The sequence below is a fragment of the Prinia subflava genome, chromosome 16 (assembly GCF_021018805.1).
Source record: "Prinia subflava isolate CZ2003 ecotype Zambia chromosome 16, Cam_Psub_1.2, whole genome shotgun sequence".
NCBI lineage: Eukaryota > Metazoa > Chordata > Aves > Passeriformes > Cisticolidae > Prinia > Prinia subflava.
This window is the reverse complement of record NC_086262.1, coordinates 2,718,529-2,741,311: the sequence shown is the minus strand read 5'-3', so window position 1 is coordinate 2,741,311 and position 22,783 is coordinate 2,718,529. Positions and strand designations below refer to the sequence as shown.

Here is a 22,783-nt window from a genome sequence, read left to right as displayed (position 1 = left end):
AGGATGTGTAGAAGCCAATCAGTCAAAATCCCTTTTGCTCTTTCGCTAGGAGTGTGTAGGAAGTAATTGGATTACAGGAGTAAAGTTTGTCTCTGTTCCACAAAATACTGTACTTATTGATACCTTTTCATAAGAAATTTCTCTGTGTTAATTCTATGCTCATCTCTTTCCAGGTGCCAATGTGAACAGAGCTACAGCCAACAATGATCACACAGTGGTGTCCCTGGCCTGTGCTGGAGGTCACCTGGCTGTGGTTGAGCTTCTCCTGGCTCACGGGGCAGATCCTACTCATCGGCTCAAGGTATTCACTTGCAGCTCTCATGTTTTATAGGTTCTGAAAGAACCACCTGGCTGATTTAGGAAATAGTAAATTTAAGTCATAGAATTGTATCTTATGTGGGGATGCTATGCTGGAGAGCAAAACTCATCTTCTGGCTTTTTGTTTCTAAAATCTCACTTCAGGATGGTTCAACAATGCTCATTGAAGCTGCCAAGGGAGGACACACAAATGTTGTTTCTTACTTGCTGGATTACCCAAACAATGTTCTGTCGGTTCCTGCAGCAGACTTGTCCCAGCTCACACCTCCATCTCAGGATCAGTCTCAGGTAAGGCATGAGGAGTTTTTTTTAAATAGCACCATCAGTGTTGGGAAGAAACTCTTGCATAGTCATTAATTTCAAAATGAACGTAGACAGTGGAAGAAATCTTAAAAACCCTGCACACATGAGAATGATAGAGAGTGAGAGAATTAGTTGGTGCTACCTGCAGAGACCTGAAGAATACGTTTTCATTTCCCTTTTCTGCTCTCTGGACAGTCCCAAACCTAGGATTTCAAAAGGATGTTGTGTTCTTTCCTGCATTTGTTTGATATTTTGGTTCAACAGTTCTAAAGCCTTGTGGTAGTACCCCTCACATGGTGTTAGTGATTCTGTTTGTTATATAAAAGAAAATATGTTGTGTAAATTCAGAATTCTGCAGTCTGAAGAGGCAGCTGCAGAGGAGTTAGCTGATTAAAACCCTAAAGGAATTAACAGTTTTCCAGCCAGCACAGCCTGGGATCTTGCACAGAGTAGCACAGTTAACTTTGACATGTTGTCCCCTGTAAAAAAGCAAGGGTCAGGTCATACCAAGAGGTAGAATATACAGTTTGAGAAGAGTGACCAGGAGTACACTGCAGTTGTGTAGCTGTGTATTAACACTGGAAGATGTGGTCTGCCAGAGGGGGTCTTTACCTGAGCGTGTGTCTGTGCCTCTGTTTCAAGGTTCCCCGTGTCCCGGTGCACACGCTCGCCATGGTTGTACCTCCCCAGGAGCCTGACAGGACCCCTCAAGAGAACTCCCCACCTCTCTTGGGAGTGGTGAAAGGTCAGTATGTAGCCACGCAGAGAGTATATGTGGTTTGGAAATGGATAGACCAGGGACCATTTATTGGAGCTTATGCATAGCGTAGTCCATTCCATCAGTTCTTGAACACTTCTAATGAAATATGACTTAAAATTATTTTATGTAATTCATAGTTTTTTCCTTATTTTCTTGCATTCTACAGTAGAGCAACACTGGTTCTAACCTTTATTGTGCCTGTTCTAATTTATTAGAATTATGCTTATTCAGTTTTTTGTGGAAGAAAATGCTTGTGGTAACTGCCCTAGTGCAGACAGATAAAAAGTTAATGTACTCTAGGTGTGGTGTTCACTTTTGAATATTGTACATTGGACTTCTAGAATAGTTGCAGCTGTTGTCCATGAACCTGATGCACCAACTTTTTTCTGTTCCATCAGTAGCAAAGCAAACATCATTATAAAATATCAGTGCAGATCTACTTACAGGAGAGTTTTTGCTGCATTAGTAATAGTTCACTTGTGAGTAATTGCAACATCAGAGTTTTTGCATTGAATGTGGTCAAACTGATTGGTTAAAAATCTTTGCAGTTATTAAATTGCAATTAGGGAGTTTGTTTCCAGCTGTGGATTTTATAACAAATTCTTTGTATCTGCTAAGTCAGCTCAGAAAGAGAAGCAGATTCTCAAGTGCAAAGTTACAAACTGCAGCTCCTAGTGATCTACAGTTTTGGATGGGGAGCATAAGCATTACAGTATCCAAAGCTCTGGTAACTAGATCTGCTTAAACCCTTTGTTTGAGGAAGCACCAAGCATTTCCAGAGCAAACAATCAAACCTAAACCCCTTAGGGGCACAGATAAAGAGAGGAAAACATAATGTACCTGCTGGTGTCTGAATGTGCAGCTGTGCCCCCTCCATGCATATCCCATGTGTGTGACCTCTCAGATGCACTTGCTGTCTCATTTCCTAGGATGTGCAACACTTGATGTTTTGGATTTCAGAAAAATGAATACCAAACAAATGAAAACAATATACAACTTCTGGTTCAAATCACCCACCAAAAATATATATATACCATATATAAAATATATATACCAGCCTGTGTACCCTTCAGTTCAATGCCTGTTAGCACTGCGGAGTGGGAGTGTTCTGGGAGCACATTTTGTGATGCATGGCAATCAGCAAGGGATTAGTTGATGCTGAGTCAGAAGACTGAAGTTAAAAGCTAAAAGTTTCATTTTGTTTAATCCAATTATGAAAAGCAAATAGTTGACTGTAGTTTAGGAAGCAGCTCTCATTACAAACACCTTACTGCCAGTGTCAGCACATCCTGAGGTGTGTTTTTTGCAGTACTGTGATGTTGGGACTGGTACAGGGAGATCCCATTGTTCGCAGGGGTTCAGGACATGCTTCATGCGTGTCAGCAAAATTCATCTGTGCTGCGTTGCAGGAGATGCAGCAGTCCCAAATGTGTCATTGGGCTGATGAAGCATTCCCAAAAGCTCTGTGCAAAGCTCTTTGTGTCTGTCAGATCTTTAGGGGGAAAATGGTGTTTTTGTGCTAAACACTGTGCTCATTGCAGTGCAGAGTTGGTGTGCTGTGCTGAACTGCCTTTTGTGACATGTTAACATGGCTTTAATTCACCAGGCTTCCATCACTAAACTTGGGAGAGGAGGGGCAAAAGAGGGGGTGAGTTGAGGTGTGTGTTATTTCTGAGGCAGGAGAGCAGTCAAGTTCTTGCATAACAAAATTGTTTATCTGGGCCAAAACAATTACTTGCCTTCAATTAAAGTAGCCCCTGAGTTGTTGTATAAACTGTGAACTGCTGGGAGGCTGGAGAGCAGTACCATGCCTCCTTAACCTTAGCACAGTAAGATTTCTTGATGGACCTGTGTGAGTTTTGCAAGAATTACAATAGTGACACTTGGTTTTATGAAGAGTTCTTGGCAAGTCAAATGTAAAACGTGAACACATTTAAGTGTTCCTATTACAATTCAGATATGATATGAGGTTTTTCAAGAGGAATTTATGGTCTAATTTGGAATTTTATTATTATTCTTCAGTAAAGCATGGAGGCACACGGAATCATTAACATTTGGATAATTACTTTGGCAAAGGATTTAATATTGGTTTTTAGCAACTGAAAAGAGAAACACTTCAGAGGCAACAGTGGATCTAGAGGCTTAGATAAAGGTGTCATACCAAGATAGTAACTTGGAAAGAACTGAAGAAAGATAAGGTGAAAAAAGGAGCAGAATTAGTTATGGGACTGACCAGACCTCAGCTCCTACTTGCTTAGAAAGAATTCTCAGTGCACTACATTTAGCACGTCTGTTTGTGTCCATGTAAAAGAAATCCCAGTTCAGCTCTTTTTGCTTCCATGGGAAGAGGCAGGAGATCCCTTCCCTGGTGGATTCTGCCCTTGCTGAACAGGGGCAGGATTGCTCAGCAGCAGCTGTGGTGCAGCAGCTCAGCACAAGGAGCTTTTTGGGTACAAAACCCAAGTGTGCTGCTTCCACAGGCCTGTCCAGTGCAGGGCTGTGCTGCAGCTCCTCGTGGCCCTGCTCCACGTCCCTGGGAGAGGGGCCTGCAGCCCAGCCCAGCCCAGGGCACAGTCCAAAGGAGTGCTGCTGGATTTCTGCAGGAAAGCAGCTGCTGAGAATCCCCTCTGTTTTGTAAATGCAAGAGACTGGTTCCTGCAGAGCCTTGTGCCATGTGCAGGGCTGGAGCACAGAGCACACTCCGGATCCTCATCAAACATGCTGGGACAAAGGGATGCTCAGGGAGCCTGTGGAAAGCAGCAGGGTTGTTTTCTTAGTCAAAAGATTTTTACTTACATCAGCTGTTTTTAAATGTGTCAAAGTTCAAGGTAGTCTGGTTTTGGAGAATGAGGTATCAGGTTTTCAGTAATTTTTTCTCCAGATTTGTTTTACTTCATACTTACTCTGAAATTGTGCTACAACTTAACTAATTAGCCTAAAGTGAGTACTTAAACCTGTCAACATGCTGTCTTCAGACTTTTCTAGTGTCATTTTTAAGTGGGCAGTAACTTGCAGCAGTTCTCATTTGGGGTGCAGGGTTTTTTTAGAATTACACAAGACCAAATAGACTTATTCAGGTGAAAGCTGCCTGCCTTTGATCCCTGTGAGGGAGACCAGAGTTCCCTTAAAGTTGAGTGGTATTTCTGGAATCTCTAAGCTTTCTCTACTGGAATCTCTAAGCTAGATATTCAGTATATGGTATTTCCAGGATCTCCATGCTAAATCCAACAATCTGATGGTGTGGAGAAGGGGAAGAAAAACAAACTCTATGTAACTTCAATAGATACAAATTCACAAAATATTTCTACTCTGATATCTGACTTCTATGCCTAATACTGAGTTATATATCCCAGCAGAGACTTCATGCATTGTGTGATTTAATAAAAATAGGGGCCAGGTTAACAGTAAAACTAGGAAGTTACATGACTTTCATAGAGGTAAAAACATTAGTAAGGCAAATTGATATTCCTGCTTTTCCAGCTTTTGCATTTTGATTTTTACCAGAGTTTTCTACTGCACAGTCCCAGCTGTCTGTTCATTAATGTGCTTCAACATCTTCTGATTAACCCTTGCCATTTCCTCCTGGAAACTTCCTGCCTGGGTCAGCAACTAGCCCAGGTATCTGGGATGAGTTTCCAAGGGAGATTTCACCATCCATGCCTCCTGACTTCTGAACTTTACTAATACTTCCTTTGTAGACTTAAAGACTTTTTTCCGCAAATCCTCAGCCGTGCAGGCAGGTGATTTGACACCCAGACATGTGTATGTCCCCAGGAGCATAAATGTGTAACAACCTTTTCACAGTGGTTTATGAAATTCTGCTCCTTTGAAGCTTCAGTCACCTGCTTGCCACCAACTAATTCAATTACATCTTAGCAATTTTCCAGTTATATACTGTGAATCCACCAGAGGAGACTTGGGAAGAAGACCTAAGATTGGAAAGTAACTGAAATTTTGGAGTGGCTGAAAATGGAATTGAGCTTGGCTTGTTTGCAGCTGTGTAACCATTGCCTGTTGGACAGCATTGCACGTATTCCCTGCAATTTGCCATAGAAACAGCTGCAGGAGTGATAAAGACTGGCAGAATTACTCCATGGTTCCAGGAGGGATACTGTGACCATACTCAAAGTCATCATTCAGCCTTCCACCAATTAACCTCTTCTTTATAAAGAAGAATTCAGCATGTATGAAAAACCATGTAGCAGATGAATTTGCTTGGGAAGTGTAGGCTTATTTTTTTTCCAAATTAGCAAGATTATGTAATACTGTACTTTGCATTTGTGTGTGTATGGAGCAACTGATTGTTTCTCCAGGTCCTTAGAGATGAGTTTCTTACTGATACAAATAATAGTTAAGCACAGAATTTTCATGAAAATTCAGTATTGAGTTCATTTTATTCATGTTGATGAGGCTGGTGAGTTTTAATTGCAAGCTGCAAATTGAACTCTCAACTTCTGAGTGAAATCATATTTACAAAAAGAAATCTCAAGTGCAAGAACAATGGACAAGCAATTCTGTTACAGAGCACACAAATGACATGGTGATTCATACAGATTTATATAACAGGGTCTCCAACAGAAAAGATGTATTTGAATGTATAAATGTGTATCACACAGCTGACTTTTTTCTTACTGTCATTTTTTATGCTGGAAAAAAAACCCTTTTGGATGTTACTGTTTGGATTTTGATCCACTTCTTTTTTCATTTGACAATGACAACCAAAATTAAGGAGCTGCTAACAAATCTCAGAATTTTGTCAAATAAAATGTAAAGTATAATACAACTGGCAGCCACATAAATTAATTCTTTCCTGGGAGAAGTGACATCCTATGGATTATAAGTCAGACCTAGAAGAGCAACTTCCTTGAGATCATAACCACTCATCAGGAAATATGGTATCAGATTTGTTTGTTGGCAGCAATTGAATAAATACTGAATGTGTTCTAAGCAAATTTAAATTAGAAGAGTTCAATTGCTTGAGAAAGCCACCTGAGGACTACAGAACTGAAGGGTATTTTTCCTGGTCCTTGCTCACAGTGTTTAGGGACTTTAAATGTTATTTGCAGCCAGAAGCATTAAAACCTGGTCATGGTTTCCTCTCTGTGTGCTACAGGCTGCTTAAGAAACAGGAATGATGCCTGGGAGAGGTTCATTGGGGTGAGGGGGGTGTTGGCAACTCAGGTCTGTGGGAGATGATCTTAAATGTATGGGAGGAGTACAGGAAATTGCCACAGGGAACACCTATCACCTCCTGGAGAGAAGGGAGATCAGAGAGGTGGATGGGAAGCTGTGTCTTACCCTGAGTCATAAATGTTGGTCACAAACCTGGCTGAAGATCTGTGCATGCTCCGCAGGAATTGTGGTGAAGGCTGAATTGGACAGAGTAGGGACCAGAACTTGTGGGAATGTGGAAATGCAAATGAAAGAGCAATTGGTGATACTGTTCACAAAATAATTGGGGAATCAGTTCCTCCTTCACGCTGTGGCTTTCCTGGCATGCCCAGAATTACTCTGGGTTTGCTGATCAGTATTTTCCCTGTAATCATGGTACTGGATGGCAGGTGGTATCTGTGTAGCAGCATCTGGATTTCAGTCATCTTCAGTGTAAATAACTTAGCTTCATATTAAACAAATCTTCTAAAAGTGATGAAAATAGTTGGCCTTTAGAGGCCAGATTGACAGCTTAATGTTGCTAGGTGTAATTTGGTAGTTGATTGTTTAGATGACTGATACTGCCCTCAAAAGCTAAATGTATAAAATAATTTTTTTTAAAAAACGGTTGAAATTATTATGATCTGGCCTGTGACTGGATTCTTAAGTCTTACTGTATTTATGTATTTCAAAAGTGAAAGCATAAAGTGTGTGTTCATAATTATGTACTAAAATGGGCACAGTATTTTTCAGGATATTGTAATACAGAGATTTGGATAAACCAGGAAATGCTATTTTTTAGTACATCCAATATTTGCATATTCAAAGCTGCCAATAGTGTAGCTTCTCCACCTCTGGTTTGACCTGACTGTGCTGGTGAACGTGTCAGGTTTAGCAGATCTTTCTTCCTACCCCTCGTCCTCTTCCAATATCTCCACTTACAGGTTGAAACTGTTTTCTGGCATAGAAAGGGTGATCTGGAACCTGAAAAGTGGCTCTGCTATCTAATTAGCAGCTGATTAATGTGAATTTCTGTAACTTTTCTGGAACTTGAGAGCCCACCTGGTCTCCTAACACCTGTCCTCAGAAAGTGTCCCAGCTTTCCCCGGTGATTCCTGGTTGGAGCTGCTGTCTCAGCCCAGCCCTGGCTCCTCAGCCCAGCCCAGCTCTCGGGGTGGGGCTGAGCTTCTGCTCCTTCCTTCCTCTTGTGCTCCTAGAAAAGCTTTCCCATGGCAGGCTTTTCTCCCAGCTCAGCTGTAATTGAGAGGGATAACACTGATACTTTATTACTTGGGAGGCCCTTCCAGCTGCAGCTTTTCTTTCCTAGGGTGATAGAAGGTGTCCAGAGCTGCTGGGTTGTGGGAATGCCTTGTGTGAGGTGGGAATGATGGACACAGCAACCTTAGGGGTGACATTAAGCAGAGCGGGTTCCCATCTCAGCTGAGGGCAGGGTTCATTGCAGTTTGGTTACTGTAGCAGTGGAGCACAGCTTAGTTTCAAAACGATATGGACAAGCCTCTCAGAGATTTTTGTGGAGTACAAATGTATTTCTCAAGAGTGGTCTCAAAAACCTGTAAATTACACTTGTTAAGATTAGAGGATAACCCCTGAGTGGGTAACCCCAAAGAGGCCACGGGGTTTGAGTGAGTTTGAGCTAAAGAGCCACAGCCAGCACAGAGCCAGGGATTGCTGAACTTTCCCCAGATTCCAGATTGTCTGCTGAGAAATTGGCTGGGGACTCATGGTTTGGAGGCAAAGTAACAGCAGTGGTGGGGAGAGGTGCTCAGCTGGACCTGCTGACCCTCACAGAGTGTGGAGCTGCAGAAGGAGCATCCAGGGGCTGTGGGATGCTGGGCTGTTTCCTGGGGTTGTTGAAGGGTGACTGTGGGATTCTGGGCTGTTTCCTGGGATTAGTAAGATTCTTGTTGTTTGTCATATAATTAGATATAGTTTGCTTTCCCAGGAGGCTGCTGAAGGTATGCAGTACAGAGTTGGTCCAATTCTATTTTCATATTTGTTCTTTCTCCTTATAAGAGAAAAATGTCATGTTTGTTTGGTTTACAATTAGTTCCTCCAAAAAGGATTAATTTCAAAGGGAGGTGTATGTGACTCTTGTTTCAACAGCAGTGGAGAGTGAAGTTGTTTGTGAATTTGTGTATTGGTGAAGGATGGCCCAGAGAGAACTAAATCTGTGTTTCAGGAAACTTAATCCTTCCAGGGCTAGTGACTGATCCATGACTTAACTGTGTAATGTTTAGGTGACTTTATTAAACCATGGCTCAAACTGTACATCATTGTAGTTCCCCTTTTAATGATTAATTAGGCAAGTCTGCTTTGTAAAACCTCAAGTTTTCTTTCTTTTTTTTTTTTTAAGGCTCCATTTATCAGTGTTTGGGTAAAGCACATGAGTATTAGCACAGAAAATTATTTAATCAGGCTAAAACCTTTCACATTTTTAATTAAAGTTCTGACACTGAAGTAATAATTAAAATTTCAGCACTTAATAGATTCCTTTCAGTAAGATGTGACTAGAATTTCCCAGATGTGGCTTTTAGGAAAGCAGCCATGGGTTGTTTGAGGGCAGTCAGCAACTGGGAAGGCCTGCCCAGGTTTGGTGGGCCTTGGTGAAGGTTATTTTTAAAGTATTTATAATGAACAGAGTTGTTCATTTGTTACTGGAAGGGAAAGTGAGCAAGTTGTTAGTTCGGTCCCAGCATTTTTAAAAAGGTGCTAAAACTTCACACTCCATTTGAAAGCACTAAATTTGCAGTGGCAGGATTCTGCTTGTAATGTGAAGGTGAATGCTACAATGTTTGGAGAAATCCTAATTCAAAGTATCATCTTACTGTCTGGTTAGTCTGCTCTCAACTATAGACTCTTTCTGCTCCTAGCCTTGCTGTTGGAAGGCAGCCTCTGGAAAATACTCTTACTTTAGGCTCTGCACACACAGAAGAACTTTGGGAACTCAGTAAATCATGTAAATTGCCTTGCTGTTCATGCTGATTCCCGTTCCCAAGTGCATTGTCACATATGTCAGAAATTGTCGTGGTTCCTTGTGAGATTACAATAGCTGTGCTCAAAGGGATGCGAGGATCAATATTGAAAATCCCATCTATCTGCTTTGTCCTTTCTTGTCTTAACATGGAGCATAGGGTTTACCTTTCTGTGCTTTGACAGATGTGCAGTGTTAGTTGTAAAGAATTCTTTTATTTTTTTTATTATTATTATTTTTGGTGGGTGAGAGGGGAGGTTTGGGGTATCTTCAGCATGGCATTTTTTCAAACATTTTTCATGTGCTTAGGTGCATCCAAGCAGAAGTCAAGTTCCCTGCAGGTAGCAGATAAGGACCTACTGCCACCTTTTCACCCATACCAGCCTTTGGAATGCATAGTAGAAGAGACTGAAGGCAAGCTGAATGAACTTGGACAGAGAATTAGTGCTATTGAAAAAGCACAACTTAAATCATTGGAATTAATTCAAGGTGAACCTTTAAATAAAGATAAGATTGAAGAACTTAAAAAGAACAGAGAAGAACAAGTACAGAAGAAGAAGAAAATATTGAAGGAGCTGCAGAAGGTGGAAAGGCAGTTGCAGATGAAAACCCAACAGCAGTTTACCAAAGAATATTTGGAGACTAAAGGTCAGACAGACACACCACCTGCCCTGCAGCAGCAGTGCTCACTTACAGGGGTCTTCCCAGAAGTGGAAGCCGATAAGGGTCTGCCAGAGGATAACTTTGCAGGGTTACCTCAGGTTGACACAATCTTGTCTAAAGATGATGAGCAACACCGGTCTCCACCACCTGCTGAACAAATAGAGTTTGTCCCTATCCAGCCTTTGCCAGCACCGCAATGTAATTTTTCTGGTAACTTAGGTTATAATGGGACAGAGTCTCTTGAACTTCAGAAAGCATTAGGGAATCAGCAGAATGTAGGACAGCAGCAGCAAATTGCTGGGCAGGGGCTCTTAGTTCAAGAACCAGACGGATTAATGGTTGCCACTCCAGCACAGACGCTTACCGACACTCTTGATGACCTAATAGCAGGTGGGTTAAGAAATATACCTATTTTTGCATTAATTTGTGTGCTCAGTTTCCCTCTCTCTCCTTCCCTCCAAATACGTCTTGGGGTTTTCCAGTTTGGGAATACTTGCTTAAGAATAAAGTTCCTGATTAGTGCTATTAATCCTAACAGTGACTTCCAATTCTAACATGACACTTTTAAATATCTTTTTTTCCAAAGTGCAAAACTTCCTGTACTGGACACCTGTTTTAGCCCCTTTGGCCTCATCTTTTTCTGTGCTTCTTTAAAAAAGCCTCATCATGAATAATTAGTAGTGCCCATTAGGAAACCCAAAAGCATGATTTATATCTTCTGTAGAATTTTCTGTGCAGGCTTATCACTGACTTTCTTCAACGTGTTAGCCATCTTTAGAAAGAGCCAAATTGTTGTCACTTTTTTGGACAAACACGTCTCTCTCCTTGCTGCTGGAGCTTAAGCACAGCCTGGAATCCGCGCACAACGCTCCGTTCTGTGATGGCTTGTGTTTGCAGAATCCCTGCTAAACCCTGGGTGTTGTACAGGAATATCTGCTGGTTAGATGTTCCACATGGCAAAAACGTGTCCTGTTAGCTGGATGAAAAGCAAAATCCCCAACATCCTTGCACGTGTTGGTACGGTGTGAAGAGGAATGGGAATGCCCCACATCGGGTTGTGTGAGTCCCCTTGTGCAGAAACAGGGATCACTTTGGGTGACTTCATTTCGTGGACTTGACTAGGATTGAGGTTTGCTGCTGGAGGTATGTAGGATATAGCCAGTGTCGTTTGGTCTGTAGTTTTTTTTATTCGGTGTTTTTCAACTTTCTTTGTACCTTGTGCCTGTACCCCTGCCTATTCTTTTCTGTCTGTCTCCCCCTGCCCCTCCCGTTTCGTAGTCACTGCCGTGTCCTCTGATGTCAAGGCTGTAGAAATGTGCAGTGAGATCTCTGGCCAGCCATTCCTGGGAGCCTTTGGAATGATAATTGCATCAAGCTCATGCAAGTCAAGACTACTTGTGACTTTGCAACCTCCCATGGAGCCCAGAGTTAGTAGGGTGGTTGTACCAGCTCCTGTCCTCTCCTCACTGCAATTCCATTTGTTTTATAGAGCATTGGTTTTAGTTCCCCCTGTTCTGGCATGGCGAGCCTCCCTCCCTGCTCTGTAGTGCTCTTAAGAATAGTCAGCCACCATTAAAATATTCTCAATTTTTATTACTCAAAATTTTAGTACTGGAGCGTATAAGGAGGAAAATTTGAATGGGTAATACAAAACATGATCAACAAGGGATTAATCTTTGGAGTAGCTGCTGTTGCTGAGGGTTGAATGTGTCTGGCACAAGGCCATGGAGTCTGTACCCTCTCGTGGTCAGCAGCTCATTCTACAGCCACAAACTCAGTGTCCCCACTGTGAAAAGTGCTGCAGTCCAGCTGAGTGTGAGAACTGTGCTGTGGGAAGAAAGATTGCAAACAACCAGAAAAACCGTATCTTAAAAAGAATTTTTAAACATTGAATAGACATTGGTTTGCTTTCTGAAAACAGCTACTGGTTTTGCTAAGTAATTAAAGACATTTTTTGCTAAGACATAAGATTGACTTATTTCTAACATCACTACAAATAGCGCCTTCTTCTGTATTAGAAATGACATTTACAGAAATGCAACTTGAGGAATCTTTAGCTATTGAGTTCCAGAGGCTTCTGCAAAAATGTATTGGTGTTACTTTATTGAAATATATTTTGTTCTGAAATCCGTAAGTTTCTTTCACTTCCCTCCCCTCCAAAAAAAAAGTCAGAAGATAGATATCTTTCTCACTTTGTAAATCCAGACTGTGTAAAAGTGATCTCCATGTAAATTAATAATCCTACTATATCTCAGATTTATAGCCATGTAAAAACAGACTGTAAATTTACCTACTCCTACTCTGAACTCTTTGATCCACATCTAAAATGGACTTTTCCCACAAACTTACCCATTAGTCCTTAATTTTATAGAGAAATTTTGCACAGTAAGAACTGTTACAAGATCTGTTTTTACATGCCCACTACAGCTGCCAGGTAAAATGGTTCAGGGGTTTGTGCATGGGAAGCCTGGCTTTTAGGGAGCTTGTGTCCCTAAAAGTGACACTTGGGGTGTCACTGAGGGCTCCCCTTGATCCCACTGCTGGAGCTGCAGTGATGTTAGTGAGTGACTCTGGGTTTAGAAGAGGTATGAGCATTTTTATTCCTTCTGAGTATTTCAGTTTGGGTAGGGACTGCTTCAGAAGAACAGAAATTATTTTTCCCTCTGCCCTAAAATACCTTTTGCTGTTGCTTTTAGCAGTGGTGATATCCAGAGGAGGCCATGGGGATGCTCCAAGGGCTGGAGCCCCCCTGCTCTGGACCAGGCTGGGAGAGCTGGGGGTGTTCACCTGCAGAAGGGAAGGCTCCAGGGAGAGCTCAGAGCCCCTGACAGTGCCCAGAGGGGCTCCAGGAGAGGGACTTTGGACAAGGGTCTGGAGTGACAGGACAAGAGGGAATGGCATCCCACTGCCAGAGGGCAGGGTTAGATGGGATATTGGGAAGAAATTCCTCCCTGTGAGGGTGATGAGGCCCTGAGATTGCCCAGGGATTGCCCCTGGATTTCTGGAAGTGTCCAGGGCCTGATTGGACAGGGTTTGGAGGAACCTGGGATGGTGGAATGTGTCCCTGGGGTGGAATGAGATGAGCTTTAAGGTTCCTTCCAACCCAGACCATTCTGGAATTCTGTGATGTAGGAGGCAAATCTTTCCAAGCCTCAGTTGGGACCAGTTGTAAGGGAGAACTTCAGTTTCTATGAAGCTACAAATTTGTATTTTGCTAACCAACTTAACAGTGACAACATACGTAAATGGAGTATTTATCTTAGAATAATGCTGGCAGGATGTGTCAGCTGCAAGGTGTTTAGGTGGTGGATGTCAAGGTGCAAAGTGTCACTGAGTCATGGCACACATCCCCTCTTTCATAAAACTATGCAGAAGTAACAAAATACCTTTTGGAAAGTCAGCTAAAACCTAAAAATGAAGCAGCTCTTTCCACTCCAGAATGTTTTGTTTGTAATGGAGTTTATTTTGATGCACTGCTGCAAAAATCTTGCACCTAAATAGTACATTAAAGGTGTGATTTTTTACAGTCAAAATTTTAACCAGGTTTACAAAAGAGGCAGACTTGGTGCAGTTTAAAGTGGGAAACCAATAAATGAATTTGAAACACAGCTATCATTTTCATTACTCAGTATCAATCTGGTTTCTTGGAGCCTCCTGTCTTGCGTATTTGGAATTTCATTTCAATTCACCTTCTGCATTTTCCATTGTAAATTTTTTAGTTGTAGTATCTGAATTGAGGCTTTTTTCTGGTTTAGGGTATTAAAGATGAGGAACTTTTCTATGTTGATGGGGTTTGTCTCTAGTTGGAATGTTTTTGTTTCTCTTTGTTTTGCTCAGCTGGTATTTTTAGTCAAGAGACTGTGTGTGCTTTTCTGTCCCACTCTTGTCCTGTGAGCTGATGTTTCCAAACTGAAAATTCAGGTGTGTTCTGAGAAACTTTGTTGTTTGGTTCTGACATTCTGGTTGTAGTCGGTGATACAGAATTATGATATTTTAAGGTTAGGATTTGGAAGGTGATATCTGAGTTATTGTGTTGAGGGTTGGTGTTTGGAGTAAAACTGGGGCAGTCTGGAGTGAGGAATGGTGAGCCATGAGAGGAGATGCAGTTACCAACGTGCAAAAGCCTCTGCAGTAGCAGGTTACTGAGAAGCTGCCTGGACAGGCTGAAAGGCTGCTTGGGCTTGGAAAAGGATGATTCTCTCTGTCCTGAAAATCCCAGTTCCTTTAAGGAAAGAGGGAGTGAAATCCAAGTCCAGTATTTCTCAGTGCCAATGCTCACGTGATGACAGCGGTTGGGTAGCCACAGTTTCAGCCTACAGCTGAAACCTCATCCAGAGCTGCTTGCTCCAGGTCCTGTCAATGCTCCAGAGTTGTATTTGGATAAAATACCAGGTTATTGCTTTCTTTTGTTTTACTTATGTTTCCTTTGATATTTTTTTGTAACTTTTAAAATAGTCACCCTTGGCTTTAAAGACCAGCATTCAGCTTCCAAGTCAGATCCTTTGGAACACTGCAAACCCTTCATAGGACGTGAGAAACCTGGATTTTGTCATATGTAGGATCTTTTTTTTCTGTAAGAAAGTCTTTTGAGTATTGAAGCCTGTGGACACATCTACAACCTCTGTCACAAAATTGTCACAAAATCCCTAGAGTCAAGGGCAAGCAGTGTCAGTGCTGCTTTCACAGCAAAGCTGTGGTACCACAGACATTCCATGTTAGTGCCATGTTGGAACCACTGCTACAAGTCATTTTCAAGTTAAAAATCTGTATTTTGCCGCGTGACTTGAGCTGAGATAAACGAGCCCCATGAAACTGGAGGCAGAAGTTCTCAGGCTCCACAGAGCACAAATAACGCTGCTCCTCCATAGGCCCAGCTTGCCAATCACATTGAGGAAATAAAAAATAACATTTCGAAAAATCCTGCCATTTTGTAAACTCAGCAGTTATAGAGGGGGTGATTAATTGATGGGTGTTGTAGGAATATTTGTTAGATTTTATTTTAAACTATATTTTAGACTATCAGTGCAGAGTTTCTTCATTTCTGCTGCCTTTGGTGTTCTCTCTTATGTTTGATATTATTACTGTGCACATGAAGTGCTTAGTGCACACTCGTATGTTTCAAACACATGATGAAAATCTAAAGTATGCAGGAAATACTTTGATATTTTCAGTCATGGTTGTGAAATACAGAGAAATTGTGGAACCTGTGACAGCAACAGTGAATATATTACTTTAAGACCCTTAAACTGGCTCCTGTGGAGTCCCTCTGCACACCCTGCTCTGCATGCACAGCACATGCATGTGGTTTTATGTGTATCTGTAGTTGCAGGAGCTGAAAAAATTGAGGCAGTTTCATCCACAAGGAAAGACCAAGCTTGATTTAACAGAAGTCCTTTACAGGGTGATATTGTGTCAGTATTTTGGAAGGAGTAATATGTAGAAGTCCAGTTATTATCTTGCACGTCAGTGTATTAAGCAAGAAAACAATAGTGTTGCACTAATTAATGCTCATTTGCTGCTGTGATAACCCATAGTGAGCAGATGAAGGTGGGAGCTTTTGTATGTAAAACTTTTAATACAAATCTGGTTTGCTCATGAAGGTTGTAACAGGAATTCAGATCTGGTACTTCACTGCTTAAATGCATTGACCAAATGGTAATGCTGGTTTTGCCTGTGCACCAAGGAGAACTCTTTGCTTAAAAAATGCAACTGAAAATGGAACCTCCCCAAATTTCAGTGAACCCTCCTGCCACATTTCCAGAACCTAGTGGAAGAGACCCCTCTTGCCCTGCTTCAGTGTGCGTTTCCTTTGTCAGGCACTGGCAGCTCTATAGGCTGAATTAGTGGCATTAATGGTCATGTTGGGGCTTTTTCTATGACTTTTCCATCAACACCATTTTCCTATGAGTAATTGCTGGTGTGTAATCTCTCACTGGAATGAGGAGGGTTGAGCTGGGAAAGGTTTGCAAAATTTGTTCTCTAAGTCATTCACAGGTTTGAGTTCATCCTTCATCTTTGCTTAATGCTTACACAAAACCAAAATGCTGCTGCTTATTTCTTACCTGTAGCCATTAGTGTTTTCCTTTAGTTGCTTCTTCCAGGAGTACTGCTGAATACTGTATGTTTTGGAATCACTAAAGCTCACCAGGTGTTCCCTGCTGAGGCTACACAATAGAGACATTTGGCAATTCAGCAGTGACAACACTTGTCCAATCCAGCTGCTCCATCAGCAGGGATTACTGAAGCTAAAGCACACATGGAGTCAGTGTAGGTGTGTTAGACCTTCCTGGCAGGTCATCCCAGCTGATTACAGGGATCCAGGCTCCACTTGGGCTCTCATCAGGCTACAGAGGCAGGCAGGAGTCCTGGCTCTGCAGTCCAGGGAGATTTCTCTGCTTGTTGATTTAAAACTAGGTGGAAAAAAAAAATCGGATTCTCAATTACTAGGTTTTTTTAATTGTTATTTTAAAAAAATAAGATAAAGCTGCATTCCTTGTATCCCTGAGCAATTCTGGATCTTCAAGATGACATCTTTTACAGGCTGTGCATCAATCAGAATAAATTTTAGGGAGCACAGACAGTTTTCAGCTTTCTTATTTTTGTTGACTGCCCCCTCCTGTCTGCTTCCATTCCACTTTCCTGAGTTGGTTTAACTCTGAGACATGATTAACAGTGTGAGTTGCTGTCAGTCATCTTGCTCTGAAAACTTTCTCTGGAGGCTAAGTGTGCACTAACCTTTATGTGAAAAAAATGGGATTAAGAATAAGACTATATTTTTTGAACATTAGGTTTGTGTGTTAGTAATAAATAAATTGCCTGCTTAAACTGAGCATATGATTGAACTCTCTTTAACAGTGAAGGTTAGAATTAGAAAAGGGTAACTAATCACCTTCATAATTCACACTTAATGCATACAGACTAATTCATAAAATTATTTTCTAACTTATCACAGTTTGGAGACAATGCTTAACTGTTTAACTGCTGCAAAGCTGCTTTTTGTTTTTAGGAACATTCCATTTGTTTCCCCCGTTACTGTTTTGATATTAGACCATTGCAGTTTTATGGAACTTAATATTTTTCATATAAAATGAGACATTCCTGAGAGTGGGTTACTAACCTGGTGTTCACTTTCAGCTGTGAACAGCAGAGTGCCCAGCGGCTCCAGCAGCTCCTCGCACACTGCGGAGTCCCCGATGCCCGAGCCCTGCCCGCAGGCCGCCAGCAGTGTGCCCCCACAGTCCGTGCTGCCCATGTACCCCTCAGTGGACATCGATGCACATGTGAGTAACTGAGGCGAGACTGGAGTGGGCTTGCTTTCTGATCAGCTCTGAAAGGAAAAAAAAAAGTTGTCTGTATTTTTTGTTTCTGAATATCTGCTTCGTTTTCTTTCCTGTGCACGAAGACTGAAAGTAATCACGACACTGCGCTGACCCTGGCGTGTGCGGGAGGGCACGAGGAGCTTGTGTCTGTGCTGATCGCCCGTGGTGCCAATATTGAACACAGAGACAAGAAGGGTAAGGGAAAGCATGACACAGTTTGGCCATGAACTGCAGCCTGAAACAGTGAATTTCAAAATGTGAATTGCATTCTTGTACCTCAGGCAGTAACACTGGTCATACAAAGCCAGTGAGTTTCTGTCTGCACCTGAGTGGTCTTAAGCAGATTTGTGAAACGTGAGGCACTTCTGTCCTTACAACTCTACAAATGACCTCAGCAAGGTGGACAGAGGAGCTGATGGGGGTAACCAGCCAATCTTGGCTGTCAGAGCTGAGTGGTGGCAGTTGTCAGGTTGGGTGTCATTGTTCTCAGCAACAGAGTTCAGCAACATCTCACATCTTTTAGAGATAAGAGAACAAAACCACCACGCCACGTGTGTTAGAGCTCACACTGACCACTGGCAGTCAGCAACACATGCAGAGCAGATGTGGTCACTGGTTGGAACTTAATTTAACAGGAATTATGCAGAAAGCCGTGACTTCTCCAAGAAGAGGAGGTGGTCAGAACTTAATCCAAACTGATCGCTGCAGGCACTGTTTAAATTTCTTTTGAACAGCCTTTGGCTGGAATCAGAGCCTCAATGTGACAGGGTCAGAAGAGGCTTTGGAAAGGCTCTGACACTGTGGCATCCAGCAGGAAACCCCCAGCCTGAAGAAGAGACGTGATCAACAAAAGTCATTGTGAATCAACCTATTTGTGCATTTCTGCTCCTTAATAATACTACTGAGATACTCAAGGTTGCTTTTTAATGCTTCTTGTGTTACTAGGTTTTACGCCTTTGATTCTGGCTGCAACTGCTGGACATGTTGGTGTGGTGGAAATCCTTCTGGACAAAGGTGGGGACATAGAAGCGCAGTCGGAGCGCACAAAGGACACCCCGCTTTCCTTGGCATGCTCCGGTGGACGCCAGGAGGTACAGACGTCCCCAAAGGGCTTCAGTTGTCACTTGCAGATAGGGGGGTTTTATACAGTGTTGGGTTTCTTCTGTTGTTGATACGTCTGACTTTTTTTTCTGGAAGGTTTTTCACCTGTTTCTGTGTAGCTAATTAAAGACTTTTTCCTTTCCAAGAAAGGAAAAAGGAATTTAAGACTTTTTTCTTCTCTCCCTTGCCTATCCCATGGTCATGGTCACTTGGTCACATGGTCATTTGTGATAACTTGTGGTCTTTCTTCAGTCAGTGTATCCTCACATGCTAAGTACTTCTGTGAGGGAAGCAGATTTTTATTGAATAACTTTATTCACTGAGCACTTCCCTCATCCATCTTTTCTCAAACCTGGAACAGCTGGTGCAGGCACACAAGGACAGAAACTGGGATTTGTGTGGGCAGTATGTGGCGTTAGTGATAATGCACAGAGCTGATGAGTGCAGATGCAATGCAGGACACACTGTACCTGTGTTTTAAGGATTTTTCAGAGTTCTGTCAGATTTCTCTGTGTGTGTTGTCCAAATAAGATTTGTGAAATCCTTCCTATTTCAGTCATGTGCGTAGTACCTTAGAAGATGGCATGGAGATGGCCAAGAGCTCTGTAGTAAATTAATATAAGGATTAAAATAGTTGGCCAAAATTGAAAAGTTTCCATTTTACTTTTGAATTGCAGTTCTTTAACAGTAAAAGTGCTTCTCATAGAAAAAGGCAAGATCAGCATGGCCTGTAGTAGTAGCATTATATATTGAGCTACTGAAGTCTTCTGTTCTTCCTTTTTATTTTTTTCTTTATGCCAGAATCTATCTCTTATGTTTGTGGCTTAGCAAGAAAGCCTTTTTTTCTGACTTGTTTGGAAATCACCTAGCTTATGTTAATAGTAAATTGAGGCCCACTTAAGTACAGTACATCACAAAAATGTTTTAATTTTCTCCCATTTTATTTCTCTTAAGCAACTTGTGATAGAGGAGTCCTTCTTCGTCCTGGTTCCATTAACATCAGTCACTGATTTTTACCACTTTTTTTTTTTAAAGCTCATATAATACAGATGGTCAAACTTGGCTCAAGTGTCATTTGAATTTAAGTTGTGAGATGAGTTTTTCTGAAAGAGATGCTCAAATATTGTGAGACATTATGGGAATGGGGTAGATCTAATGTTTGCAAACTTAAAGATTCCTAGGAAGAGCTTCTCTTTAAAACTTTGAAGTTTTATTTAGGTAAAACAATCTGGCAGACAAGTGTTCAGCTGCTGTGGTCATGGGCTGTGGGGGCTGTACAGAAATAGAGAAATGTCAAGCAGAAGAGGGTGGAGATTTTCCTATGGGATCTTGTCTGTTGACAAGGGAAACTGGTAGCATATTGGAAAGTTTGTGATAACATCCTTTCTCTCCCTGGATGACAGCAAAGGCCACAATATGTCTGTTAATGCTCATCCTGTCTTTTCAGGTTGTTGATTTGCTGTTGGCCCGGGGAGCAAATAAAGAGCACAGGAATGTGTCTGATTACACGCCGTTAAGCCTTGCTGCATCTGGTGGCTATGTTAATATCATCAAGATTCTTCTCAATGCTGGGGCAGAAATTAATTCCAGGTAATGTTCCGTGTGACCAGCTGAGCTGCAGTGGGGCACAGGCACTCCCTGTTGGCTCCAACCTCAGGCACAGGTTGGAATCTCAGTTGTTTTCAGACCTCCTTCAGTCTTTTTAGACTGATGACATCTTCTGTGTTCATGTTATCTTAGTGCTTTTAAATCCTTTAACTAGCACAAACTTCATCTGACTTATACCTAAATTTTAAGGGATTATAGTTTGCAAACCTATTCTTTTCCTTTTCCGCCATTCTGAGGTCTGGAAGTCAAACTGTTTCCAACAAAACCACATCAAGGAAGCAGCCAAGTGCTCAGGGCAGCTCTGTGTGTCTGAAGATGTCATTTTCAGGCAGAGGAACAAATTTACACAGCATTGTCTCTTAAGCCTGCTCTCCATTCATTATAAGAAAACTTACATATATTCTAATGCTAGATAAAGCGAGAGAACTCCTAACTAGGGGAAGTTCAAGCTGCAGCTGTGCTAGAAGCATGTTTTTCTTTAAAAAAATCAGATGTAGCTTAAGGCTCATGCCTGCTTCGGCCATCAGAATGTCTAACAGCTGAAATGTGTTTTCCTTATTTATAAATTGCAATTGTCTATTGCATATAGTTGCTCTGGTGGTTTCCCCTAATCAATTAAAAATGCTGTTATTTTGGGTCAATGCCTGTATTTTGTGTAGGTTATGTTTTTTTCTGACTTACAACAAACCATTTTGTTGCTTTTGGATAGACTGATAATTGCCAGAGCTTTTCTCCGGCCATGGGCACTACAGTTTGTTTCTCTCCCTCAGGACTGGCAGCAAGCTGGGGATCTCTCCTCTGATGCTGGCTGCCATGAACGGCCACGTCCCTGCCGTGAAGCTGCTGCTCGATATGGGCTCCGACATTAACGCCCAGATCGAGACCAACCGCAACACAGCCCTCACCCTGGCCTGCTTCCAGGGCCGGGCAGAGGTGGTCAGCCTGCTCCTGGACAGGAAGGCCAACGTCGAGCACAGGGCAAAGGTAAGGGGGGGGCTTGCCTTTCCTTGTGACTTACTGCCTCTGAGGCATCAAGTTTCTTCAAATTTTCCTGTAACTTTGAGCCTCTCTGCGCTCAGAGGAGTTATTACATCAGAGCACTTAAATGTTCTGAAATAAGTGCGGTTTTTTTTTTAAATTAAAAAAGCATCGATGATGATGTATTTTTTGCATTAGGGAAAAGCTGACTGGTCCTTCTGAGTTTATAATGAATCTTAGATTGACTCTTGTCTAGACTTTTTCAGGTTTAAACTTGACATGATACTCAGTAACAGAACAGATAGAGATATTTTTACATGCAAGTGAAGTTTAGGCAGGAAGAGAATAGTGTTGCTTGTGATTCTCATATAGAACAGACTTCTTGTCTACAACCGAAGTAGTGCAGTCAAACTTTGTAAAGCTTTTACGTTGCTGTAGAACCCGTGGCTTCAGTACTGTGACCTTCTGTGCCTCTGAAATGCTCCACAGGTCCCATCCTTTGGTGCTCTGGGACAGCTTTGTGTCTCCTGCCATAAAGCAAGCTTAAAGCTTGTGTAGACAGCCAGACTGATTTCCCCAGCACAAAGGAATTTTTGGTAACTCCTAAGGCTGCTGAAATAATTGCTGTGTCTGTCTACCCCGCCTGCTTCTGGAATGACTGTGGCTGGAGAAAAGGGGATATGGATAAAAGCCAGCTCTCAAATGGTCAGTTGGGCATGTTAGCAGCTGGTGTAAGTTTTTTTAACAGTCTGACCTGGCAACTAAGTTGGGCCCAGATCAGTCTCAGTGCCAAGGGAGGCTAGAGAAAAGCTATAAAGCCAGTTTCTGAGTATTTTTGTAGAAACACTTGTGTCTTCATTTGAACCTGTTCTAACCTCTGTTGTAGAGATCTTGTTATGAACTTTGCATTTGCTGTTGAGACAGGTATCTGGTGGTGCTTAGTCAACAGTTTGCTTGGGTTTGTATAAATCAAAGCCCAAGAGTGTTTGGGTTTTGGGTTGGTTTTGTTTGGTTGGTTTGTGTGTGGGTGTTTTGTTTTTTTGTTGTTGGGGTTTTTTTTTTTGTTGAGTTTTTTGGGGTCTTTTTTGAGGAAGAGACTGCTTGAAGTTAGGCTCCTAAACTAAATATAAGCAGCTAAATAAAAATCTGATTTCCCTTTGTAGGAATCATTTATGTCTTGTCTGAAGTGTATTGTGCAGATTTCACAGAGTAACTCGTTGTCTTTGCACAGACTGGTCTCACACCTCTGATGGAAGCAGCTTCAGGAGGCTACGCAGAGGTTGGAAGGGTTCTCCTCGATAAAGGAGCAGATGTGAACGCCCCACCCGTGCCTTCCTCAAGAGATACAGCTCTAACAATCGCAGCAGATAAGGGGCACTACAAGTTCTGCGAGCTCCTCATTAATCGGTAAATCAGTTCTTCTCATTAAGTGTTTGAGGCCACAGTGGGTGGGGCTCTGAGCAACCTGATCTCGTGGGTGGTTTCCCTGCCCATGGCAAGGGGGTTGGAACAAGATGAGCTTTCAGGTCCCTTCCAGCCCAAAGCAGTTATGACTAATGATTAGTGGCACATTTGTTCTGTATTCCTCTG

The 22,783-nt window shown here is 42.0% G+C and overlaps 1 protein-coding gene across 11 annotated transcripts in view; it reads left to right on the top strand.

Moving 5' to 3' along the window:
- The window catches only part of ANKHD1 (ankyrin repeat and KH domain containing 1), a 100,333-nt gene that overhangs the window by 54,233 nt on the left and 23,317 nt on the right, over window positions 1–22,783 (top strand). For 9 of the 11 annotated variants that reach the window (XM_063413817.1, XM_063413816.1, XM_063413815.1 and 6 more), the window contains exons 12-21: window positions 174–301; window positions 463–606; window positions 1,264–1,366; window positions 9,834–10,577; window positions 17,322–17,467; window positions 17,590–17,701; window positions 18,452–18,597; window positions 20,055–20,197; window positions 20,986–21,199; window positions 22,425–22,600. In XM_063413817.1, coding sequence (XP_063269887.1) covers window positions 174–301; window positions 463–606; window positions 1,264–1,366; window positions 9,834–10,577; window positions 17,322–17,467; window positions 17,590–17,701; window positions 18,452–18,597; window positions 20,055–20,197; window positions 20,986–21,199; window positions 22,425–22,600 — 2,056 coding nt within the window. Of the gene's footprint in view, window positions 1–173; window positions 302–462; window positions 607–1,263; window positions 1,367–9,833; window positions 10,578–17,321; window positions 17,468–17,589; window positions 17,702–18,451; window positions 18,598–20,054; window positions 20,198–20,985; window positions 21,200–21,682; window positions 21,864–22,424; window positions 22,601–22,783 lie in introns of those variants that run through there. The other 2 variants (XM_063413819.1, XM_063413818.1) reach the window with 2 other exon arrangements.